The 25286-nt window shown below is 52.3% G+C and overlaps 1 protein-coding gene across 3 annotated transcripts in view; it reads right to left on the bottom strand.

The window, feature by feature from the left end:
* The window catches only part of CUNH4orf50 (chromosome unknown C4orf50 homolog), a 119467-nt gene that overhangs the window by 43370 nt on the left and 50811 nt on the right, over positions 1–25286 (bottom strand). For 2 of the 3 annotated variants that reach the window (XM_032254154.1, XM_032254156.1), the window contains exons 11-14: positions 20920–20968; positions 18788–18909; positions 12231–13262; positions 10400–11403 (exon numbers count right to left, since the gene is read on the bottom strand). In XM_032254154.1, the coding sequence (XP_032110045.1) occupies positions 13017–13262; positions 18788–18909; positions 20920–20968 (417 nt within the window). In that variant the 3' untranslated portion in view covers positions 10400–11403; positions 12231–13016. Of the gene's footprint in view, positions 1–1208; positions 1798–10399; positions 11404–12230; positions 13263–18787; positions 18910–20919; positions 20969–25286 lie in introns of all 3 variants that reach the window. The other variant, XM_032254155.1, reaches the window with a different exon arrangement.

Here is a 25286-nt window from a genome sequence, read left to right as displayed (position 1 = left end):
GTCACAAGGCCCGCACCCAGGGCCTCCAGTGTCCCTGGCCTCCCGGTTCCTCCCTTCCCCATGGAGAGTCGTAGCGGACAGTTTCTAAGTGCCTTTCTTCTCTCAAAGGCTGGGTTCTCAGCTTCTCCTGGGCTTTCCCTGGGGAATTCCTGCCTCAGCCCCCCATGGAGGTCGGAGGCCCCTTCTTGCCTGCTCAGCCCTCTGCAGGGGAATGACTTGTTTATATGATACTCTCATGATACGCTCTCTCATTCTCTCTCTCCATCATTGTCTGCCCCCCGCCCGGGGTTCTCCCCTTATCCTGTGCTCCCTGGTGCCTTAGAGACGCTAGGTGAAGCTTTGTGGAATGAAATGATCGGTGAAAAAAATAGGAGTGAGCGAGGGAGCAGCCCGCAGATAAAAATCATGGCCCAGAGTCACTTGGCATACCCTTCACTATAGCTGGTAACCACAAGCTACAACCTGGTTCATACCTTGGAGAACCTTCTAGAAGCCCCACTGGAGGAAGCACCACACCCCACGCCAGGCCTGTGCTGGGATGGAGGATAAAGATTCAGCTTGGTGCCCACATGAACCAAACGCATCCATGCCCTTGAGGAGCAGGCAGCCTGCTGGGAGTCAGGCAGGTGACAAGGAAACAGAACAGGACATTGGCCTAGGGTGGAGGATCTGGGAAGACTTCCCCAGGAAAGAGAGATCAGAGAGGAGAGGACTAACACTTCCAGGCACCAAAGATGGATAAGCCAGCCAGCTTCCTGATTGACTTACTCCTTACCAAAGCCTACTTCACAGGGAAGGGAACAGAGGCACAAGGCCACTGAGGCACCTTCCCCAGATCTTGTAGCTGGTAAGTGGCATGGCTGAAATTCACACCAGGGCGCCACACCTGTCCTCAGATTTCCAAAATGATTCTCCCCCGGCCAGTGAATCTAGCAGTGGAGTGCACGTGGGCTGGTACCCCGGACTGAGGGAGGAAGCTCCAGGTCCCCTGAGCCCACCAGTCCCCACTTCATGAAGCAAGCTGAGGCAGAGGGCAAGGGTTTTCCTTAGTAAGCAGAGTTCGGATTTGACTGCTTGGCACCTGCATGACCTCTTAATCCATTTTCCTACAGGGCTATTCATGATTCAGCTTGGTCCCTACGTTACCAGAGGACCCCACAGCCGCTGGTACCCAGGCCCTGGCTGAGGCCACATCTCAGGGGACTCACTTCATTTTCCTGTGTCTTCTCCTGCATTTAAGTGGCCTGGTGAGAGTGCCAGTGCCTGGAGAGGGCAAACCTCCCATTTCGTTCACAAACATGCCTCCTGAATGTGAGCCTGGCATCTGCAGATGGGAGACCCACATGGAATGTAACAAGCAAAATGAGTCATGGGGCCCTGTGTAGTCTGGGAGGTGGGATCTCTTCCAAGGCCTTCAGCCTGGCAAGGAGGGAACAGAGGCCGGAAGGGTGGGGCCTGCCCAAGGAGGTGCAAATCAGACTCGCCCCGGCTCCTGCCTCCTTACCATCAACCGCCTTGCTGCCTTCTCAGTTGCTTCTGTTCGCCATTTGAAGGAAACTCGCATTTTTCTCGACCAGCTAGCAGGCTGGGCCCTGGGCTGGGTGGGACCTGGGGCCGGTGCATCTGCCCCCAGTGTTTTCTGACACTTGGCTGTCCTTCTGGCTGTGGCTCTGCCCTCTTGGCCCCAGTTTCATCCATTCTCTGGCCCCAGCATGCTGACCCCAAGGATGACATCCCTGGCTCCCTTGGCCTCTGGCTTCCAGCTGGGCTCAGCCAAGGGGAGGCACAAGGAGGAGGCTGGAGAAAGGGAGGACAGAAGGTTCTAGAACTTACTCTCCACCCCATCAGGAGTAGGTCCGGCAGCGGCCAGGCTTCTCTACGACAGGCCCCAGCTCTAGCTCTCCCAGCCTCCTGGAGCCGCAGCATCCTCTCCTTGCCCTCTGACCCTAGGGTAGTCACTGATTCCTGTGCTTGCCACTCTGTTCACCACTTGTCCTGCCCCTGAGCAGGACACAGCCTCTGCTTCCCAGGAGCGTGCAGTCAGCTACAGAAGGAGCTCCTGGGGCAGGGGGTATGGCAGCCAGGCCGGGGCTTGAGGGGATCTGGAAAGGACAGGCAGGAGGGTTCAGTGTCTTCTCCACACACCCAAAACCCCTAGACTTTCAATGCACCCCCTGTGCTGAATATGATAAAAGACATGGAGGTGATAAAACACGCAGTGCTCTTGGCCAGTGCCCTTGGAGAGACCTCCATCTAAACAAAGATGACAGCCGGGGAAAGTCACAGACTTGGCCTCCACCCCATCGGGATTCCCACTCTCATTCATGGACCCTGTTAAAATGAAAGGTGTCACACTTTCAACAGTAATGTATTAATTTCTTCTTCTTTTTATTATTTGAACAAATACAGTCCCTTCGTCACCTCTTTCCTGCTGAGACCCCATTCATGAGACGAGGAAGGTGAGCCGCATGACCTCCAAGAATGGCCTCCCTTACTGACCCCAATTTTAGCAGAGTTGGGAATTTCACATCAAGAACCCAGTAGGGTCGCAGATTCGTTGAGAAGAACCCAATGCTCATGGCCCTGGAACAGGCAAACGCTATTGGATGAGGTGGCTGATGGGACAGGAAGTTCACCGTAGGAGGAAAAGACCTAAATAATTGTGATGCTTGGGGTGCCTTGGGGAAAAAGAATTCAGCCTCCAGAACTACCCGTACAGCCACGTGCAGAATGCAAGCTCATGCAGCAGATGGGAAAACAGCGCGTGGGAGGCTAGGGAGCCCCTTACATCTCCACTGGTGAGAGGCAGAGGCAGTGACCGCACTGCAGCGCCGAGGGCCTCCCAGGCTTTTGCTGCCTCTGAGGTCCTTGTCACTCCCACGGGACTCCCAGATGTGGCCTCATCCAGGCTGTAGCCTCGCACTCCTCCAAGTCCCGGAGATCGGAGCAAACCTCAGGATGCCAGCTGGATCATCCCGCTGGGAACCCAAGATAAAGTCAGGACTGCTTTATCTGCTTTCAGTTTCAAAAAACTAAACTTAGAAAGTCGAAAAGTGGGAGCTGTCAGGCCCAGCCCCCAGGGTCCCCGCCAGCCAGCTGAGCCTCTGCACGACATCAGACGCATCCAGATGCAGGCACCTCTTCCAGGCGCCCTTCATTTCCAGGAGGGACTGTCCCCTATGTGCGCCCACAGGATTTTATCATGCCTCTGCCTCCATGGTCAATTTGGGACGAATCCACCTCCTTGCTGTCTTCAGCAGGAGGTTTTTTACTCTCCCGTGGGTCTGTGACCACCCAGGGGGTTGGGGACTTCTCTCTGTGACCCCAGCAAGAGGCACAGAGCAGGCATGCAGTAAATGCTGGAGACTGAGAGAGCAAGGCTCACACAGCCCGTAAGCTTTGCAGGTGCGAAAATTGAATTAGCCGAGGAACTGAAGGGCAGGCAAGGGGGCGTGTTCCAGCTGAGACGTGATAAGAGAATGATATCATAGGACATCTCGAATTCCTCACTAATGAGTTCATGATCTAGGTATTGGGCATTAGGATGCGAACATCACAGAAAGAAAGGCAGCCAGGGCTGGGCGCGGTGGCTCAGGCCTGTAATCCCAGCAGTTTGGGAGGCCAAGGTGGTTGGATCACTTGAGGTTAGGAGACTGAAACCAGCCTGGGCAACATGATAAAACTCTGCTTCTATTAAAAATACAAAAAATTAGCCAGGTGTGGTGGCAGGCCCTTGTAATCCCAGCTACTCGGGAGGCTAAGGCAGGAGAATGGCTTGAACCTGGGAGGCAGAGGTTGCAGTGAGCTGAGATCATGCCATTACACTCCAGCCTGGGCAACAGAGTGAGACCCTGTCTCAAAAAACCAAAAAAAAAAAAAAAAAAAAGAAAGAAAGAAAGAAAGAGAGAGAGCCAGGCACATGCCCCCTGATGGAAGAACGTAACACTATCTTTAAAGGAGTCTTGAAAAAAAAAAAAAAAAAAACATTGAATCTGTATTAAATCAAAGCTCTAGAGCCAGTGGCCAATTCAAGGACAGAGGAAGGGAGAGCACAGCAAACACTACCGCAGGGACACGTGAACAGCTGTAGGACAGTGACCTGGTTTCCCCAACAGCAAGAAAATAAAAAGAGAAGGAGGCAGACGCTCTAGATGAAAAGACTTTAAAGACACAGCAGCCGTGTTCGCGGATGGATGAATGGACAAACAAGATGCGCTTCCTCCATGCAAGGGAAGATTTTTCATCCTCAAAAGAAGCAAATTCCGGCCCACGCTCCAACAGAATGGACCTCAAAGACACTATCATACGCGAAATAAGCCAGTTGCTCACAAAAGGACAAATATTATGTGATTCTGTTTAGATCAGGCCCCTAGAGTAGTTGGAGTGGTGGTTGTCAGGAGCTTGGGGAGATGAGAATGAGGTTTAATGGGAACCGAGTTTCAGTTTGGGAAGATGAGAAGGGTTCTGTGGGTGGATGGAGGTGACGGCTGAACAACAATGTAAATAAATGCATTTAAAGGTTAAAATGGGAATGTAAATTAATGTGCTAAAGGGTTAAAACGGGCTGGGCGCAGTGGCTCAACTCTGTAATCCCAGCACTTTGAGAGGCCAAGGCGGGTGGATCACCTGAGGTCATGAGAAACTGAGGCTTAGAGAGGTTACGTCACCTTAGATCCCAAAGCTAGTTCATGACGGATCTGCACTGGTCTCCCAGTCTGTCTCATTCCAAGTTATTGTTGATTACCCTGAAAACCAACACTCAGAATAACCTTCATGAGCTAAGAAACACAAATGTGAAGCTGAGAAAGGAAGTTACTTTATCTATGAGGTGAAATTTACAACCCAAATAATAATGGCATAGATAAAATTCCCTAATAAATGGACTAAGACAGGTGACATGAAATAAATAACAGTCCTTCCAACAGAAAAGTTAAATTTCAAAGCTGAAGAGTGAGTCTAAAGTCTCCTTGCTCTGCCACCCTCCACGCTTCTGGTTTCTTCTCCGTTTGCTCTGTCCGACCTACCTTCTCGCTAATCCAGACCTCTTCCCCAACCCCTGCAATACCCAGGCCCTCCCCTCCTTCAGCAGCTGGTGGCAATCCGGCAATGCATAGAGGGTTGCAATCCCTCTCCTCCTCTGCTCTTCCCTGAACCAATGCCTTCTTATCCTCTCTACTCTCAAGGCGAAAATAACCATCCTGGCCAACGTGGTGAAACTACAACTCTACAAAGATACAACAATTAGCCAGGCATGGTGTCACACACCTGTAGTCCCAGCTACTCGGGAGGCTGAGGCAAGGGAATTGCTTGAACCTGGGAGGCAGAGGTTGCAGTGAGCTGAGATTGCACCACTGCACTCCAGCCTGGGGACAGAGAAAAACCCAGTCTCAAAAAAAAAAAAAAAAAAAAAAAAGATGATCATATTTTCTCATCTAACAGAACTTGCATTAGAGACAGTGAGATATAATAAAATATATGCTTGGAAGTACCATAAAATAAAATGAGCAACTAATTCATGCAGTCATTCGACAAGCATGTATTGAGCCCTAGGAGGAGCCAGGCACCGTTCTGTGACTGGGGATGGGGCTGCTAACAAAACAGGGTCAGGAGTGATAAGAGGCAGCTGGGTACTGGGTGGAGGTGACAAGACCTGCTGATGGAGCGGATCTGAAGATACATAGATCACGAGATCAAGAGATCGAGAGCATCCTGGCTGACATGGTGAAACCCTGTCTCTACTAAAAATACAAAAATTAGCCGGGTGTGATGGCACGAGCCTCTGGTCCCAGCTACTCAGGAGGCTGAGGCAGAAGAATCCTGTGAACCCAGGAGGCGGAGTTTGCAATGAGCCGAGAATGCGCCACTGCACTCCAGCCTGGCAACAGAGCAAGACTCTGTCTAAAAAAATAAAAAAATAAAAAACAAAAATAGATAGATAGATGATAGATAGGCAAATAGATAGATAGAAAATAAATAGATAGATGCGAAGAGCAGGAGAACAGAAGTTAAGCCACTTTTCAGCTTTCTTTGCACTCCTGAATTTGTGCAGAAAGCCAACGGGAAGCCAGCTGAATTGTACCCCAGAATTCTGGCAGCGTTGGCAGCGGGGATGGCAGGTGCCTTCAGAGCAAGGGAGAGGGAGCAGGGCGAAGCACATGAGCACTGGCTGGCCCCTCCTCAGAAGCTGCGGGGCTGGTCTCTGGCCCCAGGAGGCACAGTCAGGGGGCCCTCCGCTCCGCACCTGGCTGCGGATGGATGGGCCTTCGCTGGGGACCTCCATCCACTGCATCCACCCCTTCCTTCACCACCTCCCTTCCTTAAGGGAACCTGGGGGGAGATATTCCAAACTGCCTAAAAGTTCAAGTATCAAAAAAAGAAACTAGCTGGCTCCTTTGTGGACGCCATCATTCTTTTCTGGATGTCTCTGCTTAGACCCACAGGAAGAAGCCAGAGGCAAGGCCCAGTTTCCAGGGGAAGATGGAGCGCGCTCAGAGAAGGCCACAGACAGGCGAAGGTCCCCCCCCCACACATACGGGGCGCTCCCTCCTCCAAAGACAGCCAGTTCTGGCACCGGCTGGGCGCTCCCACCCCTGACTCCACTTGAATTCCCTGTCATAAGTTTTGTTTTTTCCTGGAAATATTTTATGCCATTGTGAAGCTATTCAAGGAATAGCCGAAGGGAGCCGAAAGCTGCTGGGCGCTTCCTCTGTGATGAGCCCTGTCCTCGGGAGGCTGCTTCTGGCCTCAACCCCTGTCCTGCATGGGGTGTTGTGTGAGAGGCAGGAGGCTGGGGGCTGTCAGTTCTCCCTCCTCTTGCCACAGCAGAGGAGTGTGAGCCCCCGCCCCGCTGATGTTCACGTGACTACTTACTCTGGTGTGGAGCAGGCCTGAATCCCAGCCCCCTCTGCCTTAAGCAGAGCCTCCCAGCTGAGCCCAGCTTGGTCAGCTGGACCCTAGCCCAGCTGCAGATCTGAGAGTGAGGAAGAATGGTTGGGAGTCACTGAGTCTGGGCTGGTTTGTTACATGGTAATATTATGGCTGCAGTTGATTTACACAGAGAGGTTATATGACTCACCTAGAGACACACAGCCATAAAGTAGCAGCCCCACAATCACCTCCACTGCCTTGGGTCCTTGTCCGGTACCAACCTGGCCTCAGGCTGGGCGTGGCTGGAGTCACAGTAACCTCCTAACAGAGGACCCAGGATGCAGGTTCTGGGATGATTTGGGAATAAAAGGCAGGACACAGTGACAACAGTGTGCTAATCCCTCTGTGAGCAGAGAGCACCGTCCCATCATCCCATGGCAGGACTGTTCGCAGGGCGAGACCTGGGAGAGTGCCAACCTCCTGAGTCTGGCAGGAGGGTGCATGGGGGCAGGTCTGGTCCCTCCGGCACTGTATAAGCTGGAGGGACCTGCTGGGAGGCCTCGGAGACCCCAAGACCTGCCCACCCCAGGCTGCTGACTCAGCACTGCTAGGTCTGAGTCAGCAAAAAACACTGTGCTGGGCCACACAGTGCCTTTGTGCAGAATTGCAAAAAGATGCCCGCTCCAGGTGAACACAGGTGGCAGGGCTTGGCCAGGACAGCTGAGGCAGCCTCTGCAGAAACTTGTAAAAAGGTTCTTTTTCTTCCAGACAGGCACAGCCCAAGGAGAGAGTATGACTGGATTTCAGCCCCTTCTGCCCTTGGACCAAATGCCTTGCTTAGGACACAACCTGAACAACCAGACGCAGTAGCTCTGGAAGAGCAGGGTCAATGCCCATTTGGCTCCTGCTGCCTGATAGTGAGCCCCACCCAGCAGCAGGCCAGGAGCCAGCTGTGCCTCCCCGACTTCCAGGACAGCAGCAGCACACAGGAGGCCCACAGCCGTCAGTGTGTGCCATGGATGGACTATCAGTGACAATGGGGGGTGGCTACTCTAGGCTTCTGCCTGCAGCCCCCCTTGTGTGCGTCAGGCTGGGGGTGGGGCATCGATCTGGGGTCTGTCCAGTGTCCAGCAAACACCAGGAATCCAGCCCCGAGGCTGGGCGTGGAGAAGCAGCAGCAGCTGGAGAGCCCAGCTCCCCCCACCCCTGCCCTCAGCCCTGCACCTGCTGCCTGGTGCTAAATTACTCTCGGCCACTCAGGTAGAGCCACTGCTCGAGGGCCCCAGGGAGCAATGGGCTGAGATTCTGCAGCTGAGGAGGGAGTTGATGTGTGTTGGGAGGGAGAGGAGAGGAGAAAAGATGGACTGGGAGGATGGGGGAGGGGGATCAGCTCCCGGCAGCACAGCTGCCCCCTACTCCCAAGTAGGCCTCCCTGGACAGGCAGAGCATGGGAGGAGAGGGCTCTGGAGTGTCACGTGCCAGCCTATATTCCATTCATTCATTTTTAAAAGGGTTGAATGAAGTAAAAGGTACTGGCCCAACCAGCAGGGATGCAAATTCCTTCAGTTAAACACACGCGGACATTTAGGGAAAGGAAGATGCCCAGCTCAGCCCACCTCAGAAGACCCAGACGAAACAACCTCAAATCCAAGGGAAAGGCTGTTCCGGAAGAGACGGATCGGTGGAACCAGTGGAAGGGACCAGAGATGCTGGCTGGAAGAGACCTGAGAGAAGGGTCTTGCAACCCAGAAGCCACAGAGGTTGAGCTCCTGTTACTCTCGGGGTAAAAGTTGAGAAGAAAACCTCTGGCCAGGCTGGTTGCAGCCCCTGCAGACCACTGCCGACCCGCCCCGTGCACAGGCCCGAAGCAGCAGCCATGCTTCCCTCCGGCCCCTGCTGTCTTCCTCCTGAGCTCTTCAGCTGTGAGCAAGTCTCCCTCTGAGCGCCCGCCCCCACCTCTCCTTCCCACCCTCGCCTTGAGTGACTCATTTCCGTTCTGTTTTGTAAAAATGACCCGCACGGAGATAAAGCAGTGGCAGCATGGCCGCAGCTCTGTGCCTGTCGCAGGGCCTCCCTTGAGAGCTTCACAGATGTTAAGCCACTCACGCCTCGCCACCGCCCTTGGAGGCAGGCATCCCCATTTTACAGACGAGATCACCGAGGCAGGAAGAGGTGGGGTAAAGGGAAGAGCTGGGATGTGAACTTGGCTCCCAGGTCACCTGCCTCCAGCGTTACAGGAGAAAGGACGAGGGGTGGTCACACACCTGGGCTGTAAATGCCACCTCCGGGCACTGGCCACGTGATACCTTTCAAGGCTCCATGAGATAAGATGATGTCTCGGGGCTGTAATTTCCATTTCCCAGGAGGAAGTTAAGCCTCAAGGGGCCTGGGCACAGGGCCCATAGCTGCTGAATGGCGGTTGGGGATAGGAATGCAGGACTATGTCAGCCCTCCTGGCTCAGCCCAAAGGTCACTTCTCAGCGGCTCCCTCAGCCTCCAAACTGTCCAGTGCTCTATCAGCCATCCCGGGTGGCCAGATCCCAGCCCCAGCTGAGGTCAGTCCTGCCTGTGAGCACCTGCAGATGGAGGCACAGCTGGTCCCGCCGGTGCAGTCAGGAAGCAAACACCTGCTTCCTCACTCCCATCACCCCACTCAGAAGCATCCCGTGAGCGCAGGGCCCTGTCTGTGATGCTGAATGGAATCCACACGTCACAGGTGGGTGCTGGCAGGCCTGGGGACCCCAGGCATCCCCCAGCTCTGCAAGTAGATGCAAAACCCGCTGGGACTTCAAAGAGGGGCGAGGAACGGAGTTTGGCCAAGGCCAACAGAATGACAAACGTTAACCTCCTTTTCCTCTTAGCAGTTTACCCTCAGATACACGGCCACACATATAATCACAGACACCGGTGGTACAAAGTGTATGGTTAGGTGATTTCCTCACTGTGGAAACATCAGAGAGGGTCACACAGTAGGATCATAAGCCAATGTCTTCCTTCTGGAACCTTCCACTCCAGGATTACAGAAAGCCATGTATGTCTACTACCATTTCCTACCCCAACCCTACCTGGGCTTTTGCTCATGATTTCCCCTGCCTTGGAGACCTCCTCTCCCTGGCTGACCCCTGCTCATCTCCAGGACTCAACTCAGAGGGCACTTCCTCCAGGGAGCCCTCCCTGATTGCTCACTGGTCAGTCACCAACTCAATGACCCCTGGGCCTTGTGTTGTCCCTGTTCATATCACTCCATCAGAGCAAACCCTAGAGGACAGGAACCTGGAGTGAGACCCCTGTGACCAGCCCCCAGCCCTTCACCTGTCCTGACAGGTGCTCAGAGAAACATCTGCTGAGCAGAACTCCTTTGCAGCTTAAGCAGAAGGCCTCCCAGGAGCACAAGAAAATGAGCCAGGCAGCAGGAAGGGACCTTGGGCTAATGCTTCTGCTGCTTGGCCTCAGGCCAAGGCAACCCTCTCCTCTGATTTGCCTAAAAGCCAAGATGGGGTCCCTTTGTGCAGTGGGGGAGGGGTGCATTTACCTCGCAGGGTTTAGGGCTCCGCCGCCAGGGAAGTCAACCATTGTTGTTTGCTGACAGTCCTGTGACAAATCGTTTTCTGCTGCAGACCCAGGCTGGATGTCTGGCTGGTCTCCAGAGGCCTCGGGGTCACTGGTAGAGTCATTCCCTGCCCGTGGGGCAGCCGGAGACCAGCTCCTGTGTGCCAAGTTCTTGCCTGAATCCGCTGGGTCACCAGAGCAGGTCTGCCCCAGGGCATCTGATGGGTGCAGGGAGCGTCCGTGTACCCTTCCAAGGGCTGGGGTCTACAGACCAGGCCAGGGGAAGGCAGGAGTCCGCCATGCTGCACTGCAGAAGTGCCCAGGGAGCCAGGGCACAAAGCTGGAGCTGACTCAAAGTGCTAGTCCCAGACGGGATTCACGGCCCGGAAGAATAACTGGCTTCTGTCTCGGAAACATGATTTATTAGGGAATCGTTGGGTTAAGCTGTGAAGATCGTCTTGGCTTGCTTTAATGGATTTCCTGGGTTGCCTTTTTGCCCAGGCCCAGCACATGAGTGCACGGGGGGCGCATGAAGTGACAAGATGCCCAACGTCTGAGCTCCCGGCAGTCCTGGAGACCAAGTGTGGTGGCACCAAGCTGCATCTCGCCGACTCGGCAAGGGCTCAGCTGGCTGTCCTCGACTGCACTGGCTTTCTGTCCCCTCTCCATCATGTTCCTGATGCTCAAAGCTAATGATGTTGTCCCAACATACAGAGGGAGGCAGAAGGCAGATCACTAAACCAGCGCTGCAGGTCACTTCCGGCTTGGAAATTACAGCGAGGCGCTGGGGTGGTCGAACCGGCAGAGGGATCACTGTGGTGCTTTCCAGTCTTGGGACTCCCTGAGGGGTGGTAACGGGGCCACAGGGTCTCCAGGGGGTCCCTGAAAGCCTAAGTGGACAGCATCATCTTTGCTTGTTGACCAGCAGCATCTAACCAGATGTACACGGCCGTCACTAAATGCAGATCGAATAAATAAATGACGGATCTGTGGGTAAATCAATCCAGGAATGAATGGATGAATGTGCTAACCCATCAGAAAACCCCACAAGCTAATTTAAAGGGTGGAACTCCATATGCCGAGGCTGCTCTTCTTATGTCTCAATGGCTCCCCAATTTTCCTCAAAATAAAACCCACTAGTTTCTATAATTGTAAGTCACATGGGATGCTGACATCAAGGGAAGCCCGGGGAAGAACCCATGGGAACTCTGTGTAATTTTCATTTCACAACAAAATGCCAAACTATGTAAAATCCGGGGAACCCTCAGCTCTTTGTCCTTGTCTTTGTCCTTCCATGAAGGGACAGCCACTCCAGGACGGGACAGAATTGGACGGGTAGCACTGACCTTTCCCTCAAGCCCCTCGTCAGCCCCTTCCCAAAGAGAGAGGTGACAGCTCTGTGGGTGAGCCTGGGTCAGGGTCTGGTGCCTGTGGTCCAAGCCCCCTGGACTCCGTTTTTGGGGGGCTGCCCTCAGGAGGGAAGTACTCTTCTCCTGGGTCAACCACCTGAGTCTCTCTTCTCGGGGGAAGGAAGGGGTTCTGGATGGGAATGAGGCAGTGACTGCTTGCAGCTCGCTTGATAAGAGTACGCTTTGCCCACTCCGCCTCCAAGGGACACATCCAGAGTTCAGGTTTATGCCTCAGGGCCTTTGCACATGCGTTCCCTCCTCCAGCCTCGCCCTTCCCACCTCACCCACAGGATGCTGCCCAGCCATTCCTTTGTGGCTGACTTCCAAGCCACGTAGCACTGCCCCTTGCATTCCTCCCGTCTCTCAGTGCACGTGTGACACTTGCGTGCACGCGGATTTACTCACAGGAGTCTCTCCCACTGTCCTGTGAGGTCCCCGGCGCCGGGATCAACACCGACGCATCTCTTTCCCCTTCATGCCACACTGCCTGGCACAGAGTGGGTATCAACAGATGTTTTTGGAGTGAATGGACTGACTAGAAAGTTCTGGTCAGTTTTAATGTTTTTAAATGTAAAATGTATAATGACTTAAGTTAGGTGCTTCATTTAATAGACGAAAATCCCTTAGAACACGGGAGGGAGCCTGGGGGCAGAAAAATAACAAAACAATTCTCCATGGCCGATCGTGTTCGCAGCTGTGAGATCCGTCCCGGGCTCACCATCCCAGCATTGGCGGCACTGGGACTGTCAATCTTTGCCATAGGAGGCTGGCTGGGGTGTTGTAGGATGTTTGGTAGCTTCCCCGGCCTCTACCCACCAGATGCCAGCAGAAGTGTCCCAGCTGTGATGACCAAAAGTGTCTCCAGGCAAGGCCAGATTTTCCCTGGGGGGCTAAAGCTGCACCCAGTTGAGAACCTCCGGACCACTCATTCGATAGGTTCCGGTGCAGTAAGTATTTCCTGCGCTCCTTGACATCGCCGAAGCCACGCCCCTCAGAAGGTGCCAGGCACCCTCCAGCATTGCTCTCAAGCTCTGACAATGAACACAAATCCCTAAGCCGAAGGCAAAACCACTTGCCACTAAATGAGGGCTTTGATTGCTACCAATTTCTTAAAGCACTCTCTGAAGGTTCTGCTTCAAATATTTATGGAGTCTATGAAATGGCTCCGGAGAACGAGTGGTCCTATTACAGTTAGAACTCCAGTGGTGATTTATGGACCTGGGAATTGCTGCAAATGCTTTGTCTAAGCTCTTGGTGAAAAGCCAGGATCCTCGCTGGGCTCAGGAGCTCGGAGGGTGCTGGGGCGTTAGCGGCGTGGAGGGCAGGACGGGGCATTCCCCTTTTTTCTTGCAGACGTTGTGCGGGGAGTCCTGATTCCTCGGTGACCATAGCCAGGCACGTTCCAGGATCAAGCGTGGATCCCGAGGACAGAAAGAGCTGCAGACAAGAGGACAATGAAATAGTCTCTGCGCCCACATGTTTGTAAAAGCCTCTCTGTTCACACATTTAATCAAAGAAAGAGGTGACAACGATACCTAACAGCTAGGGGCACTTTCTGTGCTTGGCACCAAATGCTCCTCACGCATTGGCTCACTTCCTTTGGTGACAGTTCAGTGAGACACACACTGCCATCACTGTGTTCTGGGTCAGAAACGAGCATGGGGCAGGATGAGGCTCCCACTCCACCCCACGCAGCAGGTGCCTGGCAACACAGTCAGGAGCGGGTGTTCCTGTAGAAGGATGTCTTCCATCAATGTTCTCCTTCCCAGTGACAAGAGAAAGTGACCTTCTCTTCAAAGGGGAACTAATGTCTTGCTGGCAGCAGGCCTCATGCCTAGTACATCCCAGGGCTTCCCCCAAATGTGCCATCTTACTTGCCCTTACTTAGTTCCCCCAATGAGCTATCATCAGGCCCACTTTACAGATGAAAACCCACATAACAGTTTAAAAGATTCTAAAAGCCTTCACTAAATGTATGCAGCTCTGAGTGGCTGGCTCTGCATTCGAAGCCAGGCCCATCTGATGTCAAATCTCCGCTCTTTCTACAGCCCCTTTCCAGTCACGATTAGACCTGTGATCCACACCTCTCAGGCACCTTCCCTGCAAACCACAGGAAGGACCGCCTCACCCAGTAACATGTGAGTCCTGCTAATACCTCTTCTCCCCCCGCTAAAGGGTGTGGCAGGTGTGTCTGTGCCTTGCCAGGCAGAGGAGCAGAATGGAGCAGAATTCTTCACCAGTCCCAGGAGGCAAGAGCAGCCGCAAATTTGCAATACTCAGGGCCTTCTGCCTCACTGGTGGAAGACAGCTGAAAAAGAGGCTGGACAACAGAGGCAGGGAATCAGCGATCACTGACCACCTCCCTGTGTGCCAAGCTTGACCTTGTCCCTGCCCTCAAGGCACTTCCAATCCAGTGGGAGGGGCAGGCACATAAAATCGATATTATGCTGGAGTGTTCAAGCCCGAAGAGAGACCCACACAGGTGCCGATGAAGCCTCCAGGGCAAAAGTGCCGAATGCTCACTGCGGGGCTGGGAAGGCCTCACGGAGGCTGCCTCTGAGCTCAACTTTTGGGAAGGAGCAGGATTCTGCTTTATCTTAAAAATGCAAGGTCATTCTGGGCTGACTGATGTGTGCATGGAATGCGAACACCAACTTTAGGAGTCTGGACTCCACCTTTTTTTTTTTTTTTTTTTTTTGAGACAGAGTCTCACTCTGTCACCCAGGCTGGAGTGCAGAGGCGTGGTCTTGGCTCACTGCAACCTCCACCTCCCAGGTTGGAGCGATTCTCCGGCCTCAGCCTCCCAAGTAGCTAGGACTACAGGTGCACACCACCACACCCAGCTAATTTTTGTATTTCTAGTAGAGACAGGGTTTCACCATGTTAGCCAAGCTGGTCTCGAACTCCTGACCTCTTGATCTGCCCAACTTAGCCTCCCAAAGTACTGGAATTACAAGTATGAGCCACCATGCCTGGCCAGGACTCCATCTTATAATAATAATAATAATGATAGTTGGCCAGGCTCGATGACTCACGTCTGCAATTCCAGCACTTTGGGAGGCCGAGGTGGGTGGATTACCTGAGGTCAGGAGTTCGAGACCAGCCTGGCTAACATGGAGAAACGCTGTCTCTGCTAAAAATACAAAAATTAGCTGGGCATGGTGGTGCGTGCCTGTAATCTCAGCTACTCAAAGGGCTGAGGCAGGAGAATCACTCGAACCTGGGAGGCGATCGTGCCTCTGCACTCCAGCCTGGGCAACAGAGGGAGACTCTACCTCAAAATAATAATAAATATTATAATGGTAGCTTAAGCCGTGTGAAACTACTGTTTTTGAGGGAAAGAGTAGTATAATATCGGCAATTTCCTAGGGTTTGATCCACAACAGTGAACATTTATTGAGTTCTTTTGTTTTTTTTTTTTTGAGACAGAGTCTTGCTCTGTCGCCAGGCACCAGGCTGGAGTGCAGTGGCGCAATCTTGGCTCACTGCCACCTCCACCTCCCGGGTTCAAGCAATTCTCCTGCCTCAGCCTCCCGAGTAACTAGGACTACAGGCCAAGCCATCAAGCCCAGCCATTTTTTGTATTTTTAGTAGAGATGGGGTTTCACCATGTTGGCCAGGATAGTCTCGATCTCTTGACCTCATGATCTGCCCGCCTCGGCCTCCCAGTGTGCTGGGATTACAGGCGTGAGCCACCGCGTCCGGCCTATTAAGTTCTTATGATGCATCATTCCGAGTGCTTTCCATGTATTGATTCATTGCAACTTTACAAACTACCAAGGAGACAAGTGCTATTCTTATTATTCCATCATACAGGTGAAGCAATGGAAGCCCAGAGAGGTTAAGTGATGTGCCCAAGGCCACGCAGCTAATAGGAGCCTGCTGCAAGATTTGAACCCTGGCCGCATGGCTCTCAAGCCTGCCTGATTCCACACCACAGTGACAGGTGAACCCAGGGATATAGTGTTGGTCTTCAGTAGGTTAGTGGTAGAATGAGGCTAATGTCACAGAGGGCTGAACATCTCCTCATTCACTAAAGGTTTGTCAGCCTTTTCAGGACATGTTTGTGTGCGCTTAAAGCTTTCTTCTCGTTTTTTTTTTTGCTAAGCCCAACCACACAGTAATAGAATTGGGTGGCAGGTGACAAATTTAGTTACTGCCCTTCAAAACTCCATGACCTAATTTTCCTTGTAGGTCACTAATCCCCTGGTGTCATTATTTAACAAGTTTGTTTTCATCATGGGAAGCTCTTCCCCAAAACCAGCCCAGATATGTGGCTTGCAGTCTGTTTTTGCCCAGGGCTCATGACGAGCAGACAGAACCAAGACTGCGGTGGAAAGGCAGTGCGGGGAACCAGGAGCAGGTGCCGTGCACCTCCCAGAGAAGGAGCCTGATGGCCCCTGTCTCCAGCTAACTACTCACCCAACAAGAGCTTCCGAAGGCTTCCTGTGGGCAGGTGCTGTGTAAAGCATGGGAAAAACATTTACACTGACATTCTGCCACCTTACTGCAAAGAAACAGAAGTCCTCTACGGACTTGAAATGATTTCCAACAGAGGACGGGTTTTCAGTCCAGTGGCATTCTGTGTTTGTGGTGATAACTTTGAAGAAAATTGAAGAACACTTGAGAAACTTGGAACCACAGGAGTGTTAAGATGCATTTTCGGTTTATTCGTTCATGCAATGTTACTCCACCTATTTCCCCAAAAGCTTTGCTACAGGTTTCTGGCCAGTATCACTGACAGCAGACATTGGAGGGTTTGTTTTCACATTGAGCTCCAGACTGGAACTTCGAGGCAGGGAGAAGGGACTGCTCCTCTCTCCCCAACCCCTCCCCATCCAGGCCATGCACCATCTGGCCACACAGTGATGGGAGGGCCAGCTCTGGAGCCAGGCAGCCCGGATTGGGAGCCCAGCCCTGCTGCTTGCCAGCTGGGTGACCGTTGCCTCCTCAGTGCCTCGTCTTTTCTCACAGGTGAAGGGGGCTGATGCTGATTTCTATTTGGTGGGCCCTTTGTAGTTCTGGATGAGCCCATGCCAGTGCAGTAAGATTTGGGTGTGAGTGTTTTCTGTTTCGCTGCTGATGCCATCATCATCATCACTGTCTCCTTCTAGTCCCCTGAGTCCCCCCTCTACCTCCTCATACTTTATGCTCCAGCGACGTTGCTTGCCACACCTCCAAATGCCTCATGGACACTCACCCTCCCATCTCTGCAAGGGTTCCCTTTGCCTGAAATTTCTTCTTCTTTTCTTCTTCTCCTCTTCCTCCTCCTCCTCCTCCTCTTCCTCCTCCTTCCCCTCCCCCTCCCTTCCCCCTCCCCCTCCCCCTCCTTCTCCTTCTCCTTCTCCTTCTCTGATGGAGTCTCGCTTTGCCATGATCTTGGCTCACTACAACCTCCACCTCCTGGGTTCAAGCAATTCTCCTGCCTCAGCCCCCTGTGTAGCTGAGACTACAGGCACGCAGCACAATGCCCAGCTAATGTTTACATTTTTACTAGAGACGGGGTTTCACCATGTTAGCCAACTAGTCTTAGACTCCTGACCTCGAGTGATCTGCCTGCCTCCGCCCCTCAAAGGGCTGGGATTACAGGCATGAGCCACCGCACTCGGCCTGCCTAGAATATCTTCTACCTGCTGCTGATGAGGTAGATCAAAATAAAAAATCAGAGGTAATTCTCCGAGGAACGACCAATGCTTTGTTTTTATTACTAGATAAGAAGTCATTTAAAATGAAATTTGCCAGTCTGAACAAACAGTTTAAGGTCAATAACAATAGCTATCATTTTTTGAATCCCTCCCTATGTTTGATTCTAGGCACTATAACAAATACTTCATATGCATGATGTCACTGAATTGTCCCAACAAGCCTGAGAGGTAAATAGTGTTGTCTCTCCGATCTTTTAGATAAAATAAATTAATGTAATCATGGAGGCAGGAAAGAAGCTGTGGGGATAACAGAAGGGAAAGAAAAATACAATCGGCTGGAATAAAATGAGTAAGAGCAGTTTTCCTTCTGAGTAATGGCTGCTTTCTCCTTTTTTCCGTGAGCGGCTCTGATGCGCCAGGCACACACTCAGCTCTGCTGCCTCAATTCTCCCTCTCACGGCAGCAGGCAGACAGCCCCATTTCACAGGTGAGAGTTACGTACAGGCAGATTAAGTACTTGGCCAACATCACACCGAACCATAAAGGCGTAGGGCTGGGACTTGAACTCAGAGCTGCCAGATCCCAAAGCTCATAAGTAAAGTCAGTTTTCTCTGGGAAGACAGAGGGGAGTGCTGCTCTGGAAATGACGGATGAGGGTCTTTGGGACCAAGCCTGTAGGATGTGCAACCAGAAAAGCCGGGGGTAAATGGAACAGAACATTTGTCTGAAGCCATCTGAGAGCTACCAAGGCTGTGAGGACTTGTGGGACCAAAATTTCCTCCAGCAAAGTGAGCAGGGCACTTGGGGGACGTATTTCCCCTCGAGGGGAAGGCAGGGTCTGTGCAGAAAAGAGCCAGCTGAGGGGGTGAAAAGCTAAGGAGAGCACTGAGCAGCCTCTTGGAGCCAACAGGGGAAAGGGCTCTGAAATACTCTACAGGCTCTTGTGCCCTAGGAGTGAGCATGAACAGACCTGCTGAGCACTGGAATTCCTCATCGGCTCAGCCCTGGTGACCTGCCCTGGTCAGAACAAAGGAAATCCTCTGTGATGGAGACACTGTCAGGCCTCAGCACACACTAAAAGTCACCAGACCTAGGACACGCGATCTGACCAGAAACAAACATTAAAATCAGATAACAGAAGGAGACTGAGGGTGAAACAGGGCGGGGGTGCTGCTGGGGAGTTGGTTGTGTTCTGTTTCTTGACCTGGCGGTGTCTTTCTGAGTATATAATGCCTGGATAATTTGGTAAGCTCTAAGTGTGTTATACTTTCAATAACCAAGTTCATTTAGGAAATAAGGTTACAGGTGCCTTCTCACCTTCCGAGAATCCAGTTGGGCTGTCTGTGCTGGCCACTCAGGCTCGGGAACAGGCCAGGACTCTGAAGACAATGGGCTTTGGTGGACACTGTCCATTTCAGGATTCAAGAGGTATGTCCGAGCTGGAAGGGAAAATTCTCAGTCAAGCCTCCGCCCAGGATCCTAGGTGAAAAGTCTACAAGACTCTGGTCTCTGTCATAACCTTCTTCACCCTCTAGCCGTTCCCAGATCATTCCCAGACCCCACTCCCCGGGGCAGAGGCCCCATCAGATGCCTTTGAGCTCTCCAGGCCCCTCATCCACACGCCTCTGATGGTGCTGTCATGATCTTGGGGCAGACCAGAAAACTACCTGCCTGCCTGACCTTCCCCTACCTGGCTGCAAGCTCATTCCAAGCAGGGACTGCCACCTTGGCAAGCCGGCTTATCTCCATAAGCCCAGCAACCGCTATGTGGGATCTGGCACGTGGCGGCCCTCCAGAAATATCCAGTGAAAAATAACCCAATCGGTCTAGTACATTTCCTCTTTGAAAGGAGACAAAGCTGAGCCAGAGAGGGGAGGACCCTTGCCTGGGGCCACAGGTAGAAAATGAGTGGCAGCAGCAGTGCAGCCAGGATCTGCGCCTCTCCAACTGCGAGGACAGGCGCCAAGTCAGGCTGTAGGGACAGAAGGTGAAGGTAGAGCAGCACAGGCCATCCTGAGGCATCAAGGGCTGAGAACAGCTCTCTCTGCTCGCTCGTGTGCTGACATCCTGCTCTGTGCCAGAGGCCAGACGTTCCAGAGGAAGGTCATATTATCCTTCTCTTAAAAGCATGTATGGCTCAGAGAGGTTAATGAATGCATCTAAGACCACACAGCTGGCAAGAATAGAATCTAGTAATAAGAACCACCAGATGAACAGATCTCAATAGCAGCTTGTCGGTCTTAAAGGCAACACCCTCCAGACTTCCTTCACTTTCTTACAGAGCACCTGACCTGAACACAACACTAAACAAATCCTTAGGAGTCCCGTCACACCCCCACGCTGAGGGTACTTAGCTGTGCTTAAAAAAGGCCCAGTCAAATACCACCTGTTCCCCCAAAACTATTGAAATAAAAATAAAAGTAATACAAGGCCCAGGAAAACTCTGTCTGGTCAGGTAGTGGCTTAATTTTCTTTTTAATAATGAAAATAGGCCTGGCACGGTGGCTCACACCCGTAATCCCAGCACTTTGGGAGGCCGAGGCTGGCTGATCACTTGAGGTCAGGAGTTCAAGACCAACCTGGCCAACATGGAGTAATCCCATCCCTACAAAAATACAAAACTTAGCTGGGCGTGATAGTGGGTGCCTGCAATCCCAGCTTCTTGGGAAGCTGAGGTGGGGGAATTGCTTGAACCCGGGAGGCAGAAGTTGCAGTGAGCCAAGATCATGCCATTGCACTCCAGCCTGGGTGACAGAGTATATATAAATATAAATAAATAAATATAAATAAATAAAATAATATATAAATAAAAATAAATATAAAAAAATATAAAAATAAATATAAATAAAAAATAACAGAACAACAAAAAAAGCACTCTCCATCTCTCTGGTAACCACGGCTGGTATTTTAGTTGCTGTCCTAGCCTAAATTGCAAATCGGACACAGACGTGCACGTGGAATTATACGGTTATGATCATATGAAACACTCCATATCCTAACAGTTTTAAACTTAGCAGAACATGGTAATTTCCATGCTGTTGCACGGCGTTTCTCAGGACGATTTTAATGACTATGTTGTATTTCACTGATTGTATGGGTTCATTAACAATACTGAGGGTTTCCCCCAATGTTTCACTATTGTAAAGGCACTGGTAGGAACACGCCCGTCCACAGAGCTTTCACATACAGAATTATTTACTTAGGATGAGTTTCTGGGAGTGAAACTCTAGCACTGAGGAATTTGAACGTCTGTATGTTTCCAGTATGTTCTCTCATTGTGAAATAAGAAGGTGATGCCACATAGGAAGGAGGGAGAAGTGGGTCCCATTCGTTTTCGTAGCATGAACGTGACAGTGGGCATCTCCCCACCGGCCCACCTGTCACAGCGTCCTGCTGGCCTGGACTTTGTCTGAGCACACAGACTTTTCCTGATTGAAAATCACACTGACCTCTTAGAGCTGCTGTCATCTCAGACTTGACGTCCAGGTGGTGGCTTGTCTGCAAGAAAGGACATCTCGGCAGTTATTCTGCATGGTACTGGAGGGACAGCCTTGCACAGAGGACGGCAACTGGGCCAAGCAGGGCCATCACCCCTCCCTGAAAAGCTGCACTCTGTGGAGGACCAGCTCTGCCTGTGTGCGTGAAGACCTCCCTCCTCTTCTCTCCAGGTTGCTCAAAGGAGAACAGAAATTGGCTTTGCTCTTAGGAAACACAGGCACACACACAAAAAAATGATTTTGTTTCCTTTTCTCAAGTTAAAGCTCCAAATGGAGGCAGTAATAAAAGTGTTTTAGAAACTGCTATTTTTTTTTTTTAAATTTAATCAGGACATCTGGTACTCCAGTGTCTCCCCTGGGGCCCCGGATTCAATCACCCAGGAATTCAGGTTGAGCTTGAACCTGAGTACACCACCTGCACCACCGCACAGACCAGCGTCCTCCTGGTCCCGCAGTGCACAGGGCAGGTGGGAAGTGAGACGGCAGTGATCATTCAAGATCATTCAACTGGTTGGCCCGGAGGCCCCCGAGTGACTGAGCAAGAGCAACTGCTGGATCATCAAGGCAGATTTGAGTTGTTTTCAGACCGGCAGTCTGGATCTTGCTTCCTCTTGGGTGTTCTGATGGGGCAGGGGCCAGTGTGCAGTGCTGCTGTGATAAGTGTCTTCCCTGTCTCCACTTCTAACACCTGGTCATGCTCATCCTCCAGGTATAGGAGGCCATCTCTATGCCTGGAAGGGCCCTGCCCTCGCTATCTGTCTCTAACGAACTTCTACGTAGATGTCAAGGCCCAAATTCAGATGTCGCCTCCTCTGTGAAGTCTTCCCTGACTCCACCTGGCAGAGTTCAGCCACCTGCCTCTCACACAGCCCCTCCTGTGCTGCAGTGACACCTGGGCTCTGTGAGCGTCCCTCTAACCTGGATTGACTGGTGCAGTGCCTAATCCCCAGGGACTTGGGTTATGACTCAGCCTCTTCTGGTAGTAACTGGACCACACCAGCACTCCCGGGGGCCTTCGCTACCAGGCACAATGCCTGCTCCTGAACTGCGCTCTTAGAAGACTTTGCTGTAGCCCCTATCAACACTGTTGTGTCTGCAAGCACCACGGACTTTCCCACCCCCGTGCCTGTGCCCACGCAGGCCTCACAGCCTTGAGACCTTCATTCCATCCTTCCAACTGTTAAATCCTGCTTTTCACCCTTCAAGGCCTTGCCTGAGTGCTTCCTACTTGTGGGAAGTAGAAAAGTTCCTCTCTCAAGTTTCCTTTCTTGTTAAAGAATATGTGTGCTAATAACTCCTTGTTAAGCCATATCCTGTGCAGCTGTGAGACATGCCGTGCTTATAGGCCTGCAGTACATTCTATATCCTTGTACCAAGATATCTGTGCTGGACATGCTCACAGGCATGTCCCAGGTCTCCATTGCTTTTACCTGTTAAGAAAAGTTTTAAGTTGTTATCCAATCGGGTTTTATGTTAGATTGTGAGGTCTGACTCCAGCCAATGGAGATCAGACACAGTAGTAAGGACAACCCCAAGTGCATAAGGAATAAATGTGTTTGTTTTTTCTTTGTTCATTGTACTCTTGCTGCAAGACGGCTAGTGAGGACACCCTTCTTGCACTTCGGGAAGTAAAAATTGCATTGCTGAAAGATCCTTTGTCTCAGTGCTGATTTTTCTTTGTGGCACGGAGCATCTGTTTCCAACACTATTCCAGAGAGCATATCCCCCAATGAGTCTCTCTCCTCTCTCCTTATTTCCAGTGCTTCAGATGAATGCCTTTTATTACCCCTGGGTTTAGAGTCAGGCGTCTTCTCATTACAAAGAGGCTCCTTCAATTGGAGAATGAGGTTTCGTTCACCTTCATGGACGGTACACTGGCAGAGTAGCCTAAAGTGCACTAAGCTGACTTCTGGGTGGCCCTGCATTTGGTATGTGACTGAGGTGAAAGGACCCCTTTCGGCTTCCAGCTCCTTGATTGTCCCATCGGCCTGGGGGGCTGCAGAGATGGGCTTTCTCAGGGTAAGTCCTGGCTCTGCCACTTGCTGGTTCCATGATCCTGGCCAAGTCAGTCGAATTCTCTGAGCCTCACCGTCTCCATCTGCAGAACGGAAATACAGTACCAATATGTTCTTTGCAGGGTTCTGCCAGAATGAGATGAGAAGGAACATCTACTAAATGCCAGCGGCAGAGAGTAGGGGACAGATGAAGACGTGCGCTAAGCTCTCCCAAGCCCTGCCTCTCTCCCCACGCAAACTTTTAGGGGAATATTCTACATTTTATAAAAGGCAGGAGTAAAAGAGAAAGAAATTGCCCAGATCCTTGGAGGCCTGAGCTTGGGGATTGCTGATTTAATGAATTGGGGGAGTTCAGGGCTGTGAGGGACAATTCTTCGATCGTCTGAATATGACAGCTCCTTCTTTAGACCCGCTTCCTTTTCCAAAGGCCACATCTAGATCTCACTGACAAATACCCAGAGGAAAGTGGGAGGTGTCAGGAGGAAGAAGAAGCCGCAGGGCGAGAGGAGGTAAAATTAGCATCTTCTTTACTAGGTCACCTACCTCTTTGCCCCGACCGACCGGATGACTCTCCCCTGCTAGCAACCAAGGCCCCTTGCTGCTCCCAGGGGAACAAAACTGAGGTTTTGCTTGAAGGTGCCCCAAATGCTGCTGGGTGCCTGTGTGTGACAGGTGCTGTGCCAGGCATTTGACATGGAGTCTTATTCAAACCTCACAGAGCCCCACGGGGGACAGCAGCCCCCACCTGGCCTAAGACGACAGGTGGCTCAGGCAGGCGAAGGGCAAGTGCCAAGTTCATGAGATGGGCCATGATTTAGAATCAGGGTGTCATCATCTGCAGGTGAATCCCTGTGCCCAGGGAGAGGACAGAAGGCAACCCCTTTAGGAGCACAGGAAGCTCAGGAGTTCTCTGTTCTCTGATGGGACCTTACATCTGTGGAGTGGACCCCAGGCCAGACCCTAGGGACGGGCAGGAGAGCCAGCTGCCACCTTAGCCAGTGCTGTGTCCCAGGAGAGCCCAGGCACCCCTCTTCTCCTCTCCTTTGGTACCTGGACCTCTGCCTCCAAAGTCTCAGGGGTGGGGTAGGGGGACCATGTCACCAAATACAACGTGTCTCATTTCGGGCTTGTGAATATCAACAGCCTAGATCCAGGCAAAACACACGGAAAAACAAAGCAAAATAAAACCAAACCCTGGAGCTAGGGATCGGGGAGGATTGGAGAGGGGGCACAACAGGCCCAAGAAGGTGCCCTGAGCCCCGCTCACTCCAGGCGTAGCGGGGGACAAGGTGGAATTAAGAACTCCAGAGAGGTTTTAGGAGTCTGAGAATGGCAGGAGCCTGCCTTCGCCGAGGGCCCATCTCCAGCTAACACCAGGAGGAGCAAGGCTCGTGTTCCTAGCAGAAGGAAGAGTGACCTCTGCCATGGCCAGGCTGACCACATAAGATTCCCCCCACCCCAGAGCAGGCACCCGAGCTGGAGAGAACCAGCAGAGCAGGAGGAAGGAAGCCAGGGCAGATACAAGGGTGACCGACGGATGCCAGTGACCTGGACAGCACAACAGCAGATGCCAGCACAGATGGCAGTACCCATGGCCCCCATTCCATCGCCACATGCCTGCAGAAAGAGCACTGGGGCCAAACCGTCTGAGGCTCCATTTCCACTGCCCACCCAAACCAGGGTGAGAAAAGGAAATGGAAAGGCAAAGATTCAGTGAAGTGCAGGGAGGGGAGGTGGTCCCTGACTGCTGCCTGCGTGGGCACCAGGCCACGCCACCTTCTCCTGAAAGGGCAGAGCTCAGTGGTCCCAGCCCAAGGCCCGGCACCCACCCGTCAACAGCCCCGGTATGTGCTGAGGCTCAGGGTCCCCGTGGAGCCTTGCAGCAGGATGCTGGGAGGGGGGAGTAAGCAGATCCATGGAGAGAGCGTGAGGGGGCGGGCAGTGTGAGCCTTGGCCGTCATGGCTTAGCTGGATACATGGTCCTTTGCTGCTCTGGCACGTCCCACCTCAAGCCGATCAGAGTCTCCCCAGCCATCCTCATAGACCTCCTGGGCTCCCAGCCAGAGCCCAAAGGCCTCCATCGGGAATTCCATCTGTGTCCTCTGAATTGAGAGTTACTGCCCATCAAGCAAGCAAGCAGCACTGAACATGCTTCTTGCCCAGCTACCAGTAGGAGGAGCTGCCAATACCACTCCCACCCTGCTCTCCACTAACTAAAGAACCAAGATGCAGACACCCCGGGAGGGCACAGGTGCCGGTGGCCTCCCGTCCAGCCCAGCCTCCCCCCACTCCTCCCCGTGGCCT

This window comes from Sapajus apella, unplaced genomic scaffold (genome assembly GCF_009761245.1).
Source record: "Sapajus apella isolate SASKATOON/1434 unplaced genomic scaffold, GSC_monkey_1.0 scaffold85, whole genome shotgun sequence".
NCBI classification, from domain to species: domain Eukaryota; kingdom Metazoa; phylum Chordata; class Mammalia; order Primates; family Cebidae; genus Sapajus; species Sapajus apella.
The sequence above is the reverse complement of the archived record's forward strand: the minus strand, read 5'-3'. Positions and strand labels throughout refer to the sequence as shown.